Below are 21,376 nucleotides of genomic sequence, written 5' to 3' on the forward strand. Positions count from 1 at the left end.
AACAAAACATCAATATCCAGGCAAATAATTTGTCAAGCTTTTTAAAAATGATATGAAAATAATAAATGATCAAGTATTTTACTTGGACGTCTCCTTTGTTGTGCAAGTTTGGTGAATAATGTGATGTTAAAAAAACAAAAGTAACTGCAGAGAGAAAGAAGAATGTCAACTCTGTGTAAGAGTTTGAGTTATTATTAAAGGGATCGTTTAACAATGTTAAATCTGAGATAAACGGCCTAACGTGTTATCAGTGTCTGTGATATGGTATAATCTTGAAGTCCAAAAAAAATTGCGCTTCAAAATGATCAAGAAGTGCCTCAAAAAAGTAAAAATCTTTTAGTGACCAGTTTTACCATACCACTCGTTTTCCACAATAGACTGTAGTGTTATGAAAACCGTTAAGCAAATGGTTTTCAAAATTTGTAATTCCAATCATAAATATCTTGATAATCAGACAGGCGATCGGCTTATAAAAGTCATGGGGTTCCTGACTGACCTAAAGGTGTATAATTATCATTACAGCATGAGCTAAATCCAGGATTTTGTTTCAGAATCTGTGACAAAGTTACCGGATCCCTTTTAACATCCTTTTCTTGGTCTCGACAGATAATTTTGATAGGCTTTCATTCCATGCAAGGGGCCGATTTGCATCATCAGACACAATTTCCTTTGTTTCATTATGGTATCATTTATGTGTGGTAAATCTGTGTCAAATGTTTCTTAAGGATGATCAATTCATGTACATGTATTGCAGGCACCTTACTCAGACTTAAAGTATGTGTTCAGTTCTAATGACTTCAACACCCTAAGTATGTCTTCAATTTTTATGCGTGCCTTTACAATGGCTGCTATTGTCGATCCTAGCGATTGCCAGAAAGGTTCCTGACATAGCAACATATTTTGTCTGCAACATGCATTCTCACTATTCAAGTATAATAACTTGTGATATGTAAGTACATGTATATATGAACCCAATAGAGTTGAATCCAATAATTGATCACAGGACACTTGTAAAGATGTGCATAACCAAATGTTATCCCTAGTATTTAAAAAGAATTGTAGCTGTAATGTTGTATGTGGCAAATGAGATGATAGGAAATATATTTTTGAGTGTGTTTGTACACAACTTTGTATTATGATTGGACCGCATGATGGTGACAGATCATGTATACATGTACATGAAGAATTACAATCAATGCATCATTAAAGAAATTAGAAATAAATGAAATGGAATGTATCAATGAGTTCTATTCTTTTCTTTTGAGGGGAGTGGAGGAGGGGGTTGTCTTGCTTGTTTCAGTGAGAGTGATAGAGGAGCAAAGAAAAAAAAGAAGATATATATATATCTTCAAATTGTTGTTGAACAATTATGTGTGCCTTTTGTTTCCTAGAATGTCGTGTTTGATTTTCCTTCTTACTTTGCCTTGCTTGCTAAGAAATTGAGCACACATGTTGTAGGTAAAAATAAATACAATCAATCTTTTGTCTGGAATATATTAAAGAGTGCTTTAATCAACAACACCAAAACAATCAACATGTAATTTCAAATAATTCAACACAATTGATATTTTATCTTCCAATTTATGTCATGCTATTGCTCAAGTAGAAGAAAACGAAGGTCTGCATTAATAAACAGGCTTCATAACATATACCGAGATTACAAAAAAAAAAATCTTGTCTTAGCACTCACACTTCCGTCACTTCAACAAAACAGGAGAAAAAATTGCAAACCAAAACAGTAACAAAATCTTGTGCTCTTAACCTAAAAGAAACTCAATGTTCAAATACAGAATACACAATGTACACATGCACATTGATGTATACAACACAGCTGTTTGTATAAAGACAGAAATGAAATGAAAGCATTGCGTTAGGGGATGAGAGAGGAAACTATAGTATTATTTTCAAGCCTTCAGAATATAAATATGCCTACAACATCACTACAAAGATACACTTCCAAAAGATGCCCCCCAGAGCAGAATTCCACATGAAATTTGCTCTATTGGTAGAACATTAAGATATACCGATGGGCTGGCGTATGATAGATTCAAACAATGAAAGTTCTCTTGAAGTCAGATGAACATTTATGGAGGCCTTTCATCAAATATAATCAATTTCTTCTTTCTTCAATCTTCATTTTCATGACTTGATGTGCATAAAGCCATAGCCTTTCTGATTGTTCATCACTATGTTTATCATCATCTTGTTTGCAAATAATACCATTCTTCATAAGCTATATTTGGCACTGAAAATGTACGAATGAAATTTAAAAAAATGTCAAACTGATGCTTACAGAGTGATTAACATGTAATTACATGTATGTCGAGCTGTACAAAATGTAATGGCATGTGATTAACAAAATTGTCATTATCTACAAATGTATGTCAAATCTAGCTAGCTGGAGTAGACATGTATTAGAAGCAGTCATTTTAACTAGAGCACTTTTCTGCCTCACCTAGAATATTCTGATGAAAGGAAAGATAAATGATGCATGGCCAGATGCATTCTGTTATCAAAAAGCAGTGCATTTACGTGCAAATATACATGTTGCTAAAGAGCTACTAGAATATAGGAGGAAGATACATCTAGTTTTTTTTTTAAAACTTGCTTTGTCCTAAGAAGTCAATGAAACATTTTCTTTCAGATCAATTCAAGATTTCTTTCTAATCTCAATCAAAAAGCAAGCTTTATATCATGATCACAGACAGACATTGCAATATCATTTTATCCTCAAACACAAATTTACAGAAATGGGTCCTCTTAAAGTATATTTACATACTCGTTTTTTAAATATCTTTTTAGACAATAACAAAAGTTGAATACATCAACATTCTTTCTCTGAGAAGTCTTATAGTGCTTCAAATCAAAAGTTCATCCAAGGAGTGTATCCTTGGTCTATCTACTATTTACAAACATTGCAAAACACTTCCACTAAATATTCCTATCTCAATCCCCTTTCCCCACATGGAAATTCATAACCCATGTTTATTCAGACACAAACTCAACAGCGCTAAGAAACATGTTTAATGATATTCATTACTACAGGTATCAATAAAAAGCAATACAAATAGAGAAGGTTGTCACGCTTTCATAAGCACAAACAAAAAACAAGGTCACAATAACAAAACGTTGTTACTCTGAGCATGAGAGTACTGTTAAACCATCAGCTTTTCCACATTGTTAATGACCAATGCATTCAATGTAGGAAACCTGAGGAGAATTATGACCACTCAAAATCCCTCAAAGTTCTAAGCTTGTAAAAGCTTCTCGCTATTACAGTACATGTAGACTCCATCTACAATTCTGAGCAAAATATGACCTTTTGACCTTCCTCCATTCTTGTTTTTTTCTTATACTAACCATACCTATCTAGCACTAACCTTAGCTTATAGGCAGCCCATCACTGAAAAGTTACCTAGTTTTCTAACCTTTTCATGACTGCATAGAAACATACACTGTACTAACAACTAAAGCTTGAAATACAATACAACTTATTGTGCTATATACAGGGATGCCAGTAAGAAGTGATCAGAATGCCTGAAAATCACCTAGAATGAGCTATTTTGTACACAAAAAGCCTTAACTTTGGTCTGAAAATAACTCGCCAGGGCCTGAATTCAGGCTATTGCCTGAAAAATGGCATCCTTGTATATAGTTAGAGCCTATCACATAAAACATGAAAAACGCCTCTTTACTGGAAGCATTTCCTAACATTTCAGCAGCTGCATGGTCCTATATTCAAAATTGCTAAAAGCAAGGCAGTGTTCAATATCTTCAAATAACTCAGTCTTATCTCTAATCAATAGGTCAGTTCACATATGTATTTATTTGCATGGATGGATGTATTACCTAATCATAAATAATAGCGTGACAAATTTCTCTGTTGCTAGTACTTTAAGAATCAATATGTAGCATGGATACATTATATGTTGCCAAACTTGAGGGGAAGGGAGTATCACCTGTGAACTGGTCAATTTGTAATGTGTGGGCTCAATGAGCTCATGAATGGAACATGCACAACATTGTACAGCCAGCTTTTAAATCACAAGGCATAAAGTCTATGTAGCAAGCATGTAATGAATGCCAATTCACATCTACAGTTATGGAACTCCCTACCCCATTCAATCAAAATTTGTTAAAAAAAACTTGAAAACCTACCGGTATCTAATGTCTGAATTCCTTAGTTATGACATAGTGTATTTCACAATCTGATGTAATTAACATTGTTTAATTATATTTAATTATTTTCGTTCTCTATAACTTCTCATGTACTTTCTTATGTTTAATGTATTTACCTTGTTCGGCGCTTTGAGCATCCCTTGGGGTGGATATGTGCGCATTATAAATGTTGTTATTACTATTATTATTATTACAGTTTGAAAACACATTTCAATAATATCAATTTGTATTATTCTTTCATCTCCAATTAGTTATTTTTATTAACACATCTTGAATTAATATATGAAACAAGAATTGATTCTGAAAATTAAATGCTTCTACAATTACCTTTAAAGCTCAGAACCGATTATAATGCACGGCTAAGATATTTATTAGGTATCTGCCACCAAAACAATCAAATTATATTATTTACAGGATTTATCTTGTTGGCATGATCTACATATTAAACTACGTTTCTTTTTATTGAAGAAGAAACAAAATAAGATTCATTCTATCAATGTTCTTTCTGTATAAACAAATTGTGTAATGTGCAATAAAAGCATGCAAAGTGAATGATGAACATTTATTTTGAACCATCATCTGTAATGATGCAATAACACTTTAAATTAATTCTGATGATCAGTTTTTCTGGATGCTTCCTCAACTTCAGAGTCCATTTTGAATATACAAGTTTCTTGAGTGAAAGTGCTGAGTGGTGATCCTTTCATCATCGGTGCTTTCCATACATCCTATTGATTTCAGCACTGTATTGATTTGCGATGGGTTTGCGTTTGAGCTTGAAAGCATCTGTCACCAGTCCGTTTTCAGGGGTCCATGCTTCTTCACAGAGATGGACTTTGCGGGGAATTTCCCATTTCTGGAGCTTGGCTGGAAATAAGAAATAAATAAAGCAGAAGTAAATTAACTGTGGATTTTAGATCATACGATGTGTCCACCCTTAACCCTATTTAACCCGGGCTATTTTGAAACTGCATAGCCCAGGGGGGTGGGGGGGGGGGGGGGCGCGAAAATTTGCATACATGTCAAGTGAAGTGTATAGAATACTATGGTAATTTCAATTTTTTGAAAAATTCACTCATTTGCATATTTATGGTAATTTATGCAAATAAGGTCATCAAATTCACATTTTTGAAAACCAGGGTTATTTCTTATGTTATCTATTGTTTTAATAATTTCTTATGTATTTCTTTGTTTTTTTAACTTTTTTTTAAATTGTTTTTGTTGTTTTATTTCATTTCCAACTATAATTCAACTATTTTGATCCCAAAATAACACCTAAACTATAAACAAGACCAAATAACCAATGTTTTATCTCTTTATTTGAAAAATGAGATTTCCATACGTTTTGTACACAAATCACAAAAATGAGTGATTTTCGGGCTGACATGCTAAGACAAAAGGACACGTGACTTTGTAATGGTAGGTCCGATTTTCGAAAAATTTCTTTGAAAAGATGCACAAGACTCGAAAGGAAAAAGTCACAAAATTTTCTTGTGTTAAAAAATTATCGCGAAAAATGTCAAGGGGGGGGGCTTCTAAAGCCCCCCCCCCCCCCCCCCCCCGGGCTAAATAGGGTTAAAGCCTGTCTGCACTAGTTTGGCCAGGGGGGATTAGCCCTCCCTGCAAGGTAACTGAAAGGTGGTTATCTCATCAAATCAGCTCTCAATTAACATGAGAATAAGGGATCATGGGGGACCAACAGGCACCGATAAGGCATTGTTTGGTATATAGAGGGCACAAGTAGCTATAAGTAGTACAGTTGGGATTTAAAGAGAAGGTTGAGTTCTGGGGAGAGGAGAGAAAAATAATTTGTGAGCTACATTATGCAAGTCTGGAAATAATCAGAGAAAAAATGTTCCCTGAAAAGCATAGCTCTTCAAATGCCTCCATATTCTAAATATGACAAGTAACAAAAAATGAGGCCTGATTTTTATGTCACATGTTTGTGTAGTTCTATTTACATCTTTCTGTGCACAGTGCTTGTAACTTTACCAAGACTGGGCCAAATTTCTTATCATTTTGATGATTCCAGAACCTTGCAGTACACACCTATATGTTACGTGATCAACTTTTCTGATCGATTTCACAACGTTTGTTTCACAATGCAGTCGCCTGACCAGAACTTAACTTTATCTTTATCTTAGTAAAAAGTCTTTTAAATGACATAGCTTTTATCAAAACACATTATCTGTGTATACAGCCACCTGAGCACACACATCAACCAATAACTTATTTCAGAGGTGATAGGGAGCACTAAATTTTTTTTTCTTCCCTCAACCACGCCCCCCTTGAGTAAAAAAAGAAGAAGATGATTCGGGGGGTAAAATGGCATCTAACAACATTCCCCCCCCCCCCCTTTTGAGTAAGAAAAATTGGGAAATAATAGAATAAAATAGGGAAGATTAGAGAAAATCTGGGAAAAATCAAGAAAATCAGGAAGAAAAAAAAAAATCTGGTTTTTTATCAGGCCTGATATTTGTACAATTTATAGATATATTTTGCTGAAGTGAAAGATAGAACACTTGTCAGTATACAGCACGTTCAAAATAATCAAAATAATTCCACCTCTGTGATACAGACACACGAGAGCAAACCTTACCTTCTTTGCCTGTTGCTGCTAATGAAGCCAGGACTTCTTTGAGTATTTCTGACCTGCCACAAAGCTCCTCAAAAGATTTACCTGCCAGGTTGTTGTTGTTTGCTGCCTCCTGTAACCATGACAATGGAGATAAATTCATAAGTCTTTCATTTCTGTGTGTAAGTAACATTTACATTATCAAGTGTGTTGACATGAGACATCCCTTGGGTTTGATTGATTGAAAGGAAGGACAGATATTTCACTGAGGTACAATTTTGTTTAAAATTTTTTAAAATGCAATTAACAAGATGATGTTTATTTTAAGGTCACATTGACTACGTTCTGACAGAAATTGCAATAGGATTATTATATTGCATTATAGAATTCAAAATGTGTAAATTAATTCTTCTATCTTGAATTCCTGAATTGCCATATGACCAGAATGATAGAAACTACAATGTACTTAAAGATACCATGTCCCTTTTGCAGCCAACATCAGGTTCTGTAGAACTTTGCAGGAATTTTGAATATGTCATGTATGTCCTATCTGTGAAATTTAAACATTAACAATTATGCAAGGAAACCTGGTTACCTTCTAGACTTCACTGTCAGACACTATTGAGTGACTGACTGGCTTCTTTCTTCTTTGGTAATAACATACATAAAATGAGCTGTAACAGGTACATGAGCATTTTTCTACATCAATGACCCAGTACCTGTAATGGCCCAAATTAAACTGATTGAATCTTTGTGCAGCACAAAATATACGACCATTCGGTAAAAGAGTCTGAAAATCAGACTATTACGTAGGTGATTGCAATCACTGAAGTCGATTTGACAACCAACGGTCGTTATTTTCCCATTAAAAGCTATTTTCAAGCCCTTTCGTTTGAGGGAAGTTCTAAATTAGTATTGTCTTCCAAATGCCGTTAGAATTTAACCTTTTCATTTTTTTGGCCTGCAAATGGGACACAGTACCTTTAAAGCCCTTGAACAGGAGAGAAGGCCTTCTCGGCTACAAATCAGTACAGTCATACCATGGGTCTTATCATAATTGGGTCTGAGGGTAAACATTGGCTGTTAATTTCAATGTCAACCATAAACCTCTGAAAGAACTACTCTTTGTGTACAGGCTGACATTGAAGCTAGATAAGGCCAAATAAAAAAAAAAAAAACATGTTTAGCATCCTGCTTTTTTTTTAAATAGAAAGGAGGCCCTTTTTTTTTCCTCTTCTTTTTCAAAATGGCCGCTCAAAATGGCCGCTCGGTACATTTTCCCTGACAGTCAGGCTATTTTTCAAGATGGCCACCGATATTTTTTTAATATTTTCTTAAAATCAGAAATAGATCCATTTTAGCAGTGTTTTCATGTTTTGTTTCTTTCTTTTTTTTTAATTAAAAAATAAAAAATAAATAAAAATAGGAGGCAGCCCCCAAAAAGGAAGCGGGCGGGGACGCTAAACATGTATATATTTTTAAATGGCCTAATAGATAGACGTTGATTACCTGTACAGCTTTCTTGTATGGTACAATCAGTGCTAAGCAGTAGTCATACAGAGGATCAGCATATACACAGATGTTATCAATGAATGGACTCTTCTTCAAGAAGTTCTCTATCGTTGCCAAGGAGATGTATTCTCCTGTTTGAAGCTTCACAAGATCCTTCTTACGATCTGAAAGGGAAATAGTTTAATGAGGAAATAAAAGCAACTGTGATCCAGGGATGCTAGTTATAATTGATCAAAGGGCCTGAAAATCGACTAGAATGAGTTATTTTGTACACAAAACAGCCTGAACTATGGTCTGAAAATAACTTGCCAGGGCCTGAATTCAGGCTATTGCCTGAAAACTGGCATCCCTGCCGTGAACATTCGTGAACAAATAAGAAGTATAATAGGAAGATACCCAAGAAAACAAAGATGGCTAATATTATTTAAACATATTTGTGGCTTACACCCAGTAAATAAGATCGATTGATCGATCTGTATTGAAAAACAAGTCAGAAAAAAATCTTGGAACCAGCGGGACTTGAACCTGCATCTACTGCTTGCCGGGCAGCGACTCTACCACCAGGCCATCACTGGTCCATGGCACAGTCATGATGAACTATAACAAATATGTTTAAATAATTGAAATTTCTCCCAGGAAGCATTACATTTATATGGCTAATATTGTTATAACCAAATAGAATAATGATAACAGTGATATTCTGCATTTGAGCAGCAAGGTCTTGACACAGTATGTATGATCCCTCGACTATCACTACAGACCCTTAATATCTCAAAATGTAAACAGAGTCCAGTGTAATTTCTGTGCGAATGAACTTGTAGCTGAAAAAGAAAAATATTAATGTTCTTTTAGTTTCCATTTACATTTTGGCTTTCTGTTCATTCTCTTGGTTTACTCAGAGTGTACGCCGAAAAGATTTAATATACATTGAAACCTGTCTATAAAGACCACCCAAGGGAGACAAGAAAAGTGGCCTTTGTAGACAGGTGGTCTTTTTATACAGGTGGTCACTAAAGCAGGTTCGACTGTATCTCTATTCACTGCTTTTCATTGTTTTTTGTAATACCAATCATCTGTTGACATAAAAGGTTACCCCCCTCAAGATGGGTTACTTTGGACACATTCTGCATGGCAGTGGGAGCCCCTTAGCAGCACAAATAATAGAAGCCAAGTAGAAGGAAAAGGAAAAAGAAAAAGAGGCAGACAGAGAAAGCAGTGGTTTGATAACATCAAAGAATGGACAGGTCTCACATATTCAGAAGTCAAAAGATTAGCACAGGATAGAAACAAATAGAAAAAGACAACAAGAAGATGTGCAGATGTGGTCGCCAATCGCCAGCAACTGACGGTGGCAGCCAGGTAGGTAGGTATGTAGGTAGGTAGAAGGTAGAGGCTACTCACCAATGATCTTGAGACTGCCATCTGGAAGGAACTCTCCGATATCCCCAGTACAGAAGTATCTGATGCCATTGTCCTGGATGAAGACCTCTTTGGTCAGTTGGTCCATCTGATAGTAACCCATGGCGATGTTCTGACCTCCGACAATGACCTCTCCTCTAGGGTTAGGTTTGTCCTTGTTGGTATACCCACCCTCGGGCCAGTCTACAAGCTTGACCTGGGTTGTTGTAACGGGTGGTCCCACATGACCAATTCTCATGTCTCGCGCTGTACATCAAAGAAAGAAAGAAATACACACAGAAAGTGAGCAACTTTAGCTCTTTGAAAAAATCTAAAAGAGGTATTGAAAACTTGTGAACAAACTAACAAAAATGAGCTATACTTTGTGCAAAATGACATGAAATGAATTAATAACATTAAGGACCCAATCTTCCCTCCATCAATTACGAAATGACAGTTGCCTATCCCTCATGTACAAAGGTGCGACTGTAGATTTGAATTAATCACAACATTTGTAAGACAAGGATCTCTGAGGTAAAGGAACTATTTTTTCAAACTCACATTCTGAGACACAGGCTACCCCACACGTCTCTGTCAGACCATATCCCTGTATAAGAGAAGCTCACATTCTGAGACACAGGCTACCCCACACGTCTCTGTCAGACCATACCCCTGTATAAGAGAAACTCACATTCTGAGACACAGGCTACCCCACACGTCTCTGTCAGACCATACCCCTGTATAAGAGAAACTCACATTCTGAGACACAGGCTACCCCACACGTCTCTAACAGACCATAGCCCTGTATAAGAGAAACTCACATTCTGAGACACAGGCTACCTCACAAGTCTCTAACAGACCATACCCCTGTATAAGAGAAACTCACATTCTGAGACACAGGCTACCCCACACGTCTCTGTTAGACCATATCCCTGTATAAGAGAGCTGTTGAAGCAAGATTGAATGAAGCGCTGTAGGTCACTGGCTAATGGGGCGCCTCCACAGATCATCAGACGCACCTGACCACCAAGCTGACGGGTCAGTTTGGAGAAGATTAATCTGCAAAGTAGTTGAACAAAGTAAGATTTATGGAAGTTTCAATTTACAGGTCATGTTTAAAGTAATTTCATTAAGAGAATTGTCAGAAATTTTATCTAAATTATTCATCATGAAAGAGTGTCCAAGTGCTATTAAGTTGTACTGAGCTATGAATCGAAACTGACAGCAAAGTTAACAAAATCTCTCAAAGTAGATTGTTTAGATTGTTGGAAGTCTGTTATCCCTTCCAGCTGAGGTTTTACAGAGGTTTGAAGTGATACGGTTGCCTTCCATGGGGGTACAGTAAGTAATAATCATCTTTTCAATCTGAGCTACTTTGATCTTCTATACAAAAACAGCAAACAACTGGACAGTTTAACTTGTTTCTTGGACGCTTTACACATACACTGTACATAACATATCTAGTAGATCTGCAGTCATAGTAGACCACGGGGGGAGTAACCCACGTAGTTGCCGCTGCGGCTATAACAGCTCTAGGGCCTTGTTTCTTTAAATTTGTGATTAATAACAAACTCTAACATTTCATGACAGATTTGCTCTCAGCCAATCAAATGCTACAATTCAGTAGCTTATAACAGTCATTGCAACTTGTTTTTGATAACAATTTTTCTGAAACAGGGCCGAGATGGGAGTCCAATGCCAGATTAGCAATCTTTTGCACACCAGCTAGAAATGTACACATAGGATGTCAACATTGTAATGACATAGCTAAACCTTTGTATACCTACCTGTTGAGGATAGGTGTGTTGAATCCTTGGTCAAGGTGTTTGCACTTGTAGTCTACAGCAAAGTTGAAGATAGCTCTCTGAAGGGCGCTACCTCCCTTTACTTTCTCTGTTATTCCCTTGTAAATACGCTCCAAGATCATCTGAATCAGATAATAAGAAATACCAAAGAATGTATTCATCATTTGTACGTCACTTTACACAGGAGCATGGTTTAAAATGCAGTGTAAGAATGCACAACATCAGTGTTTACTTATCTTAAAAAGGGCATGGATCTAAAATTAGATAACTCAATTTCCTAATAGACCAATCGAGCAAGAAAAAAAATACCAGCAGCTTAGATAATGCCTGTTTTTGTTTATTTTGAATTCAAAAAGAAAAAAACCTTATCAAAATTGGTTTTGGGGGTGCTAAAACCAATTTTCAAGTTAGAGAGTTTCAAGCAAGAGATTTGTTTGAGGAAGAATTTTTCTGTAATTTCCATTTTTTTTTAGTTTGGCTGCATGATCTGCAAATGAATTTTTTAAAAATTCAATAAAATCTTCTTAAATTGGGCTATGAAAACTGCTTAGACCAAGGAAAATTGAAATCCAGTTTCCATCAAAGAAGATGGAACCCTAAAAAAAATCAAGACAAGAAACTAGCGGCCTTTTCACACAGTGGTAAAATTCATCGTATTTAAAGCAGAGTTTAAAGCTCTTTAACTAAAAAGCTTTAAAGTAAATTTTCCCTGTGTGAACATCAAAAATATACAATGTTCGGATCTAAAACCTGCGATCTAAATACCGGTCAGAGCGAACGGTTATACATCCTTAACTGGGCGGAGCTAAGACCGGGTGCCAATTAGCCTGCGCCAATCTGTTTGATAGTAAACACCCGCCGCTTATAGCATTGAATCTGTGTACGAATGATATCGTACGTAAAGCTGATTAGCTTAAAGCTCTTTGAACTAATCAGCTTTACATAATTTTAGCCCTGTGTAAGGGCAGGTTAGATTCAATTTTAATTGTCCATTTTATAAAGAGGATTACTTACAGGAACAAAGATGATAAGGTTTGGTTTGAGTATTCTGACATCACCAGGGCAACCCTTCTTGATCTTAGTTCCTGTATCTGTTAGAGTCTGAGGTGATGAGTAACCTAGACGACATCCTAGTGTGATGAGAGATAGTTCTACCACACACTCCAAGATGTGGGCTAAGGGCAAGTACACAGCTGCAGTTTCACCAACCCTGCAACAAGTAAAATTAATATTGTTTGTAAGGATGTATAAATGTTGTATTTGAAATATTAAGAACAAGTGTAGTTTTATTTTTACTTTCTCTCTCTCTCTCTCTTTGAATGAATGGTGGTGGTTATTTTACCTGACTGCTAAGAAAGCAAAATTGCTTGTAAGTAAGCAACCAGACGGCCGGCGGCTTTAGGTCCTCTCTGAGGGACCTGGTAATGAGGATTAATGCCTTACCAAAGGGCACTAGCGCATCGCCTTGGTTTCGAACCCGGGTCACCAGATTACGAGACCACTGCTCTACCGACTGAGCTATCGCACCTCCTTTTTAAGATCTGTTGCCACGAAAGTAGGCATTACTCTTACCTCACCTTTGTGTACGTACAGTATGCACTATTAATGATTACAGGTCCTCTGGGTGAACAGTATTAATACTGACGAGGCAAATCTGGGTAAACAAGACATATTCTCATTTTTATTATTACTATATTATCTGAGGCGCGATAGCTCAGTCAGTGGAACAGTCAGTGGAACAGTGGTCTCGTTATCCGGCGACCCTGGTTCGAAACCAAGTCGATGCGCTAGTGACCTTTGGTAAGACATTAATCCTCATTACCAGGTCCCTTTGGAGAGGACCTAAAGCCGTCGGCCGTCTGGTCGTTTACTAACAAGTATTTATGCTTTCTTAGCAGTCAGGTAAAATAAACACCACCACCACAAATTATCTATTCTAGAAATTTGCATTCCCTGTATTTTAGAACACAAGTATTCTATCACTTTTATTTTTTCAGAAAAAAGAGAAGAAAAAAAAAAAGTGGAGTGGAATAACGGCTGTAAGAGTCACAATAACCTGGTTCATTCTTCAGTATTTCAGATAGAAGTCATTAATGGAGAACATCCCGATTGTTGTTTCCATGGTGATATACTTACTCTACATCATTGATGCGATCCACTGCTCCACACACAGCAGCTAAGACGTTTCTATGGGAGATCATGACTCCCTTAGGATTCCCAGTTGATCCGCTGGTATACATGATGATGGCAAGGTCTTCGGCGGTCGGTCTCAAACGCTCCACATCTATGGATAAAACAAATCAAGTGTCAAAGTTACTTCCATGTTTTGAGATTTTCTGGAGATACAATGACACCAGGTTGAGTGACACTTTATGTTATGCAGATTTGGGTTTCATTACTTGTTCTTGACCACTATGAGTGCTATGAACTTTCCTGACTTAAATCGCTCTCCATCTTAGCAATTTTTGCTGAATATAAAGAAAAATAAAATAAATGAAATATCTTTAGGAATATAGTGCACATTAGAACATTGAATGCCAAACATTGTACGTTTCAATATCAGAGTAATTTCAACAGTCACCTTAATGAATTCATGAAAAGCCTCAAAGGCAAAAAACTCAATATTGAGACCATTCTCAAACAGACATGCAAAATTTGTTCTAATAAGGAAAGACTTAATGACTGAATCTGCTAATACAATGTGTATAAACTATAAATAGATATTATAAAAAGCAGGTGTGTAGTTATCACTGTAATGCTCATATGACAAAGATAATCACCAATTTAACCTAATTTAGTGAGATAAGCATCTGTGAGTAACAATATTCTTTATATCTTTATTATAAACATATAAAGTGCTTGGTATTAATCATTAACCTATAATAATAGTTAATGGCAGATTATTTACAATTAGCAAACATTTATCATCATGTATGAATAGTAAATAGCCATAATAGACAGGATGTTAACACTTGAGAGTATGCGCAGCTGACTAGAACTACATTAGATTCTCCAATGTACACATATATACATGTACAAGTACAATAGAACAGAGACCATTAGGAAAACGAGACAAAGATAGAGATAGAGAGAGAGAGAGAGAGAGAGAAAGGGAGAGAGAGAGGGAGAGAGAGAAAGGGAGAGAGGGAGAGAGAGAGAGAGAGAGAGAGAGAGAGAAACAGACTGAAGAAGGGAAAACTAGATAGGAGACAAAGAGATTGAGAATGAGGTACAGAGAAAGAAATCAAAGTCACAGGAATTATAATGAGGATGATGATGGTGGTGACCATCCCCATCATTCTTCTCCTCCTCCTCCTCCCCCTCACCACCACCACCACCATCATTGAACTCACTCTTAGAAGCAGCTCCTCTATTGATGACTGCCTGGAATGATGTGACTTTGATACCGTTACTAAGCTTCTTCTCATCTAGCTTGGCGACGGGATCCTCCATACAAATTATATGAGTCACAGTTGGAATATCCTTCTGAATTGACTGCAAAATATAAAATAAATGATATCAAGAACATAACTATTGGACACTAAAGGTACATGAAGATAAAAGCTAAATATCTACTCGTAGCAACACGCTAGATTCAGTCAAGGTTTAACCCCGATGAAGTGCATCAGGTTACAACCATCAAGTGTCCACCTCTTCACTTCACAAAAATTACAATTCTGTAACTAAATGAATGAACAAAAATCATCTCATAAAGAAATAAATCACTTCACGACTTAATTACAGAAATTTAATAATAACAAAGTCTAAAATATACTGGTCTTTGTAAATTTGTTTATCATTAGCAAGTATTTTTCAGGTTTAGACCCTTAGCTTGCATACATACATACCTTTAGTTTTGTAAGGAGTGTTGTTGTTGTAATGACATATTTGATTCCTGTCTGATTGATTCCATAAGCGATAGCTGCTTCTCCTAACGTTGCATACAGTGTCACCGCTGATACAGTCAAAACAGGCACAGAGAGAGAGAGAGAGAGAGAAGTAACATTAGAAAAGACTTAATAAGAGCAGGAGAAGGTTTGAAGGTTTGTGGTGGGAGAGGAAGGGGATGGGGAGGGGGATGGGGAGGGGGGGGGGGGGGGGGGGGGGGGGGTGGGGAGGGGGTGGTGTGTGATGGCCCCCCTCAAGATCGTGTCTTCAGAGAGATGAATTACAGGAACATTTTGTTCACACCTCAAATGTTTCTGAGAATAAGACCCCATCATTAATCTCATTAAAATTAACAGTTACCCGGTAAATTTGACAATTACTAACAATTCTGCAAATTATATTCATAAAAATACATTTTAGAAATAATGGAGAGAAAAAAGAATGCCTTGAGGGAAGCTTATTGTGCAAATTGTCTTTAATTAACTTCAAATATTGTGTAAGTAGTACACTAAATCAGTTTTATAAAGCTGATTACACATATTTTTATGATTTACAAAAGGAAAGCTATACATTGAGTGATCATGGTGTACCAAAAGGCTACTGAACTATAATTATCATGAATGAATTTTATCTCTCTGAAATGTACATTAGGCAGCATATTTTAGAAAGATAAGGCAGCCAAAATTCCCTACAAATACTAGAGTTCACAGATTATCACAAATTATAAACAAGTATGCAAATAAAAGATATGATATCATAAGTAATTGGCATTTAGATAGCTAATCAAATACGGGAAATTTCAAAGTGCAAGGGCCATACAAGTACAATGTACATGTACTTCATTAGGATTTAGAAGATATTATATCATTAATGAACTACTTTTTGTAGTAACAACGATGAAACTATTATACATGTTTTTTGCTTTTGTAACTATTCTAATGAAGTATGGTCGAAGTTAGAGTTCTGGATATTTCGTAATACGGGGGAAAGGATCAAATTTACAAATCAAAATAAATTGTTTGGATTTTGCGGTAGCAATAATAATGCACTCAACTGTGTTCTGATGGTTGTAAGACAAGAAATATTTTCAGCTAAATTACGAAATCAACTACCATCATTTGATATAATTTTATCAGCTGTAAAACGTTATTATGAAATGGAAAAATATATATACCAAACAAATCTCAGAGAGAATAAACTAAAAAGAAATGGTTTCACTTTAGAAAATATTTTGGGAGTGTTGGAAATGTGCTAACATAAACATGATCATGTATTTATGTTTGGTATTTTTTAAAAATTATATATTTAAAGTACTAATTTTGTCATAAATGTTTGTTTTTATCTTTTTTGGCCGTGATGATTATTATCTGTGTCAAGCCATTATGTATGGAAATTATTTCTTTAATTATTTGTATATGATATATGGATGTTCTGTATATGATGAAATTTGTTTTGAAAAATAAAGAACCCTGTGGAAGGGGAAAAAAAAAAAAAAAATAATAATTAATGAACACTTATATAGTACAAATTATTCAGGTTCTTGAACCTTAAACTTTTAGGTATAAGGGACTTCTACATTTTGTGGTCCAGATATAGCCATACAATAGTTGGATCATAATGATTTTTGCATTGATTGTGAGTTTCTTAACAAAACAATAAAAGGAAGCTTGTTAATCTGAGTTTCCTGCTTTGCAATTCACTGAAAAAACTCATCTACTATAACTGCCCGTGAAAATGCTATTCATGCATGCATTAATTCTTTTTTAAATTTAAAAAGAAAGGATTTTTGGAGGTAATTCATTGAACCACTTTCTTTTCTTCTTTTACCTGGAAAATTATATCTGAAGCAGGCTTGGAGTCCAATCTGAAATTCTGCTCTTGTTTCGGCAAATATAAGTATATTCTGTTTAGGCTGGAGACCAAGACTAACAAGACCTTTCCCAAAGTTGTCAACATCTTGCAAAAACTCTGTGTATGTTCTCCACTTGTAATCTCCCATGATCAGCTGTAAGGTGTAAGAAATATCAAAAGAAGAATTAATTTCTTCATCAAATATGTAAATATATAACAATAATAATAATAACAATAAAAATGGTGCTTATAAAGCGCTTACCACCGAAGTCTTGCAGCGCTATAACAGCCATTTTACTTAAAGTTTTCTGTGGAAAGGTTTCAGTTTTAGTTTCAGTTTATTTCATATTTCACATGCATTAACATAAATCATAAACTATTAACATTAAGAATGAAAATAATCCATCCAATAATATCAGGCCATGAAAGTAATAATACAGTCTACATAACATACAGAGATATAACTTAATTACAATTGCAAGATATCTAAACTGAAATTAGAAAATATATATGAAGTGAAATATGGGGGGATCTTGGAAAAAGCTAAGCTTGTAAATTAAAAATTGAACACGATATATTTAGAAAAGAAAGGAAAGATTATAACCTCCATGTACATGTATAATGTAGTCAGAGGTACACTATCACTGAAGACAAAATGACAATCCTATTTCAGGGACTTATTTACAAGAGCATGTTACGAGCCCCCCCCCCCCCCCCCCCCCCCAAAAAAAAAAAAAAAAAAAAAATCACCAACATCTTCACAGATCTTTTCTTTCTTTTTATTCTATTTCATCAAAATCTTGAAATGCATACATGTGTATTAAAGATAGAAGAAGGTATTGCATACATGTACACACCATAGATGTTGAATTTTCAGATTACCGCTACTTAGTTTTATTTGATGTAAGGTTTGTTTAATCAATCTGATAAGATCCTTGTTTGTATATTCATTCTAGATCACCTCATGGCTTGAATAAACAACAAATAACTTAAGAAGCTGGTCAATATCACAAAACAAACATTTCTAGTACGACTTGATACAAAGACCCCATGGACTTCAGCTGAATATTAGCACAAGGATACAATTAATACATCTGTAGCTCACTGTTCATCTACATAGTCAACAAAAGTTTCAGTGCTCAGTCATTGTAGTTGACTTTGAAACATATGATTTGTTTTCTCTTTTTGGATATGTCCTGGAGAGAAGGATAGCTAGTGGCCCATAAGTTATTAATTAAAGGGAAATAAAAGGGAAATTTACCAACTCTACATCATTATCACAGCATCCACATTAAGTTAAGAGAAAAAAAGAGAAGGCAAGCCCTTTGTAAAGACAGAAGATGAAGGCTAATATGGGAAGGTTTTGTATCTAGAACCCTTTTGTAAGCTGCCCCATGTTTATTCAAGATCAACTTTGAATGTCTCATAGGAATACTAGATTCGTGCCTTCATAATGGAAAAGAAATTCCTGGCTTTCATATAAACAGAGGTCTAGACCGTCTAGTAAATCTCTGTTAATTGATCTCTAAATATGTCCTATACCACGTTCATACATGTACATGTAGCAAAGCCTACATACACACTGTACATGTAACAGCAGGGACCCGTTTCACAATTCTTGACTGAAAAATTTAAAAAAAATCAAAATGAAAGTCGCTTGGGTTTTTTAACGTACTATGGTGTCTGGTAAAAAGCAAAAAGCATAAAATAAAAATAAATTTGGTCTTAAAAATAAGGGTGCGTTTTTATACACAGAGATTTACGGTATTTGGAAGGGGTTCGGATTGAACTTTTTAGAGTTTGTATGCATGAGCCCTAGTAAAGCTAAAAACTTCAAAATTGGGGGTTGGGCTTGCATGGGCACCTGTTAAGTGTTGGGTCATGCAGAAAGGTCTCATGATCATGTAAATGAATTTTCCTCATGTTTCATCTACAATCAGAGTAGATAAACAATTGAAAGGAGATCTACAGTATACATCATGTACTGTACAAACCATGAAAGCACATACCGGTATGTGCTCTTTCTTTATTTGTCATTGTTATCTTTGAAAAACATATTTACATAACATCTTCTCTCTATGTCATGATCAACAGACAAAACAAACTCACTTTTTTTTAAGTTGATATAAACCATGCGGTACGTACATGTCTGTGAAGTTCAATTTCAGTTTGGACTTTGTTATTTGATAACAGAGCAAGCTATACTGGCCAATAGTACCATACCATGTAAAGGTATCATGTACACTACTGCCTAAAGGTTTTGGCAGCGGGCTGCGGGCGCGGGCAAGCTACTCGCGGGTCGCGTATTTTTTTTGAGTGTCAATTGCCAAAAATGTGAGCAAGTTCGGGCAGATTTCGGGCAGATTTCGGGCAGATTTCGGGCAGATTTCGGGCAGGTTTCGGGCAGCTGAATTGAACGCACGCGCGGAATTTGGGGGAGCGCCCGAACTTCGGGAAGTTCCCGAACTTCGAGCTGCTTTGTTTACTTTGTTGCTATGCGCCGTTGCTTTGCGCGCAAGGTCTGTGAAAAAATGCGCATCTGCGTGGAATGCTAGTGCTACGCGGCTTTGTGATGTCATAATGGTTATCTCCAAACGTCACAATAGCCACTCTAACTCGATGTTTTTGTCAAGAAAACAACCATTAAACAGATTTAATTAACATGCGGTGAACGTCTGCCGAGTCGGCGTTCTCGAACTCATGTCATTTTGTCCAAGTTAAAATAAACACGATGGAAGGACATAGCTAAAAATTAAATCAATTTACAATTTAAGTATTTAGTGTTGAAGTATTTATTTTGGTACAGTTGTCGCCTAACTTTTTTGTCAACTGCGGACTACCGCAGATTTTTTTCTTCTCCAGGCGGCTAATTACAAAATAGACGAAATTAACCGTCTGGTACGAGGATAAATGCTTTGATAAAACCAGGGAGGTGACCCACACGCATCCGGTAACCCTTGCTTCACACTCAAAGAGGGATTGACTGGCGATTTTTACCGGAATCTGGCGAACAGTTTACCTTTGCTTTTGTTCATCTGGAATCAACCGAAAATATCAAAACATCCAAATAATTATAAAGACTTACTTCAGGGTTCGTACACTTACACATTTTAAAAATTCCATGACTTTTCATGACTTTCCAGAGCAGGATAATGTAAATTTCCATGACCATTTTCAATGATGAACATGTCTTAATTTAAAGCGTACAACTATACATCATCGCAATACTAGAAAGCAAATCACAAAACTATAAGGCGCACCCCCATTTCGAAGATCCCCCCCCCCCCCCAAAAAAAAAAAAAAAAAAAATAAATAAATAAAAAAAAAAATCTGGAAAAAAAAATTCTGTCATCTTTAGTTGAAAAAATAACATTGTTAGTTGTTACTAGACCTAGGTCTAACTTAGTTCACAAGCACTTCAACTGTGCCTCGTATAATGAAAAGTGAAAGTATTTTTCGAACACTGAAATAAGACGCAATCTGATCTGGTTAACAAAAAGCCACCAAAAAAAGCCAACATTGGTCTTTTTGTTAACATCAGATCGGCTCTTATTTCAGTGACAGTGTTAAAAAATACTTTCATTTTATTACGAGGCACGGTTGAAGTGCTTGTGAACTGAGTTAGACCCAGTAACAATGTTGTTTTTAAAACTAAAGATGACAGAATTTTCCTCCGAGTCCAAACAGAAATGTGGACAGGCTAGTTTTCGTGTGGTGATTCGTTATCCCTTGTGTGAGCTGCATCATACAGGTGAGTGAGCTGAAGACACGGTAGAGCTTCGGCCGGCAAAGTGCCTTGTGACAGGGCATAATTTATCGAGACTGAAAAAAAACTGAAAAAACCCTCTCTTCCTTTCAAATTAGGAACGTAGTTTAACTTCAAATAGTAGATCCTATTCTTTATTTGCATTATGTAATTCATGTTGAGACACAGAGATTTTTGAAAACCACTAAAAAGTAGCATTTGAGGACTCAAATATCCTGTTCCTGACTATTTAAGGCGCACTCCCGACTTTCGATATTTTGCTGACGGAAAAAAGCTGTGCCTTAATTGCGGACGTTAGGGAAAGCAGCAACCACGAGTCTAGGCTAGTTAACTACTGGCTGTATGCTCGTGCTCGCATAATGGACGCCAAATGTGGAATCAAATGCGATTCAGGGTTGCGAT

At 35.9% G+C, this 21,376-nt stretch overlaps 1 protein-coding gene across 2 annotated transcripts in view; it reads right to left on the reverse strand.

The window, feature by feature from the left end:
• Positions 1–1,485: 1,485 nt before the first annotated feature.
• LOC590937 (long-chain-fatty-acid--CoA ligase 3) overlaps positions 1,486–21,376 on the reverse strand; it is a 36,866-nt gene continuing 16,975 nt past the window's right edge. For both annotated transcript variants that reach the window (XM_030982493.1, XM_030982494.1), the window contains exons 3-13: positions 17,185–17,362; positions 15,318–15,424; positions 14,823–14,964; positions 13,606–13,753; positions 12,484–12,679; positions 11,452–11,591; positions 10,551–10,723; positions 9,668–9,931; positions 8,264–8,430; positions 6,779–6,887; positions 1,486–5,046 (exon numbers count right to left, since the gene is read on the reverse strand). In XM_030982493.1, coding sequence (XP_030838353.1) covers positions 4,886–5,046; positions 6,779–6,887; positions 8,264–8,430; positions 9,668–9,931; positions 10,551–10,723; positions 11,452–11,591; positions 12,484–12,679; positions 13,606–13,753; positions 14,823–14,964; positions 15,318–15,424; positions 17,185–17,362 — 1,785 coding nt within the window. In that variant the 3' untranslated portion in view covers positions 1,486–4,885. The remainder of the gene's footprint in view (positions 5,047–6,778; positions 6,888–8,263; positions 8,431–9,667; positions 9,932–10,550; positions 10,724–11,451; positions 11,592–12,483; positions 12,680–13,605; positions 13,754–14,822; positions 14,965–15,317; positions 15,425–17,184; positions 17,363–21,376) is intronic.

Source organism: Strongylocentrotus purpuratus, unplaced genomic scaffold (genome assembly GCF_000002235.5).
Source record: "Strongylocentrotus purpuratus isolate Spur 01 unplaced genomic scaffold, Spur_5.0 spur5_scaffold_12, whole genome shotgun sequence".
NCBI lineage: Eukaryota > Metazoa > Echinodermata > Echinoidea > Camarodonta > Strongylocentrotidae > Strongylocentrotus > Strongylocentrotus purpuratus.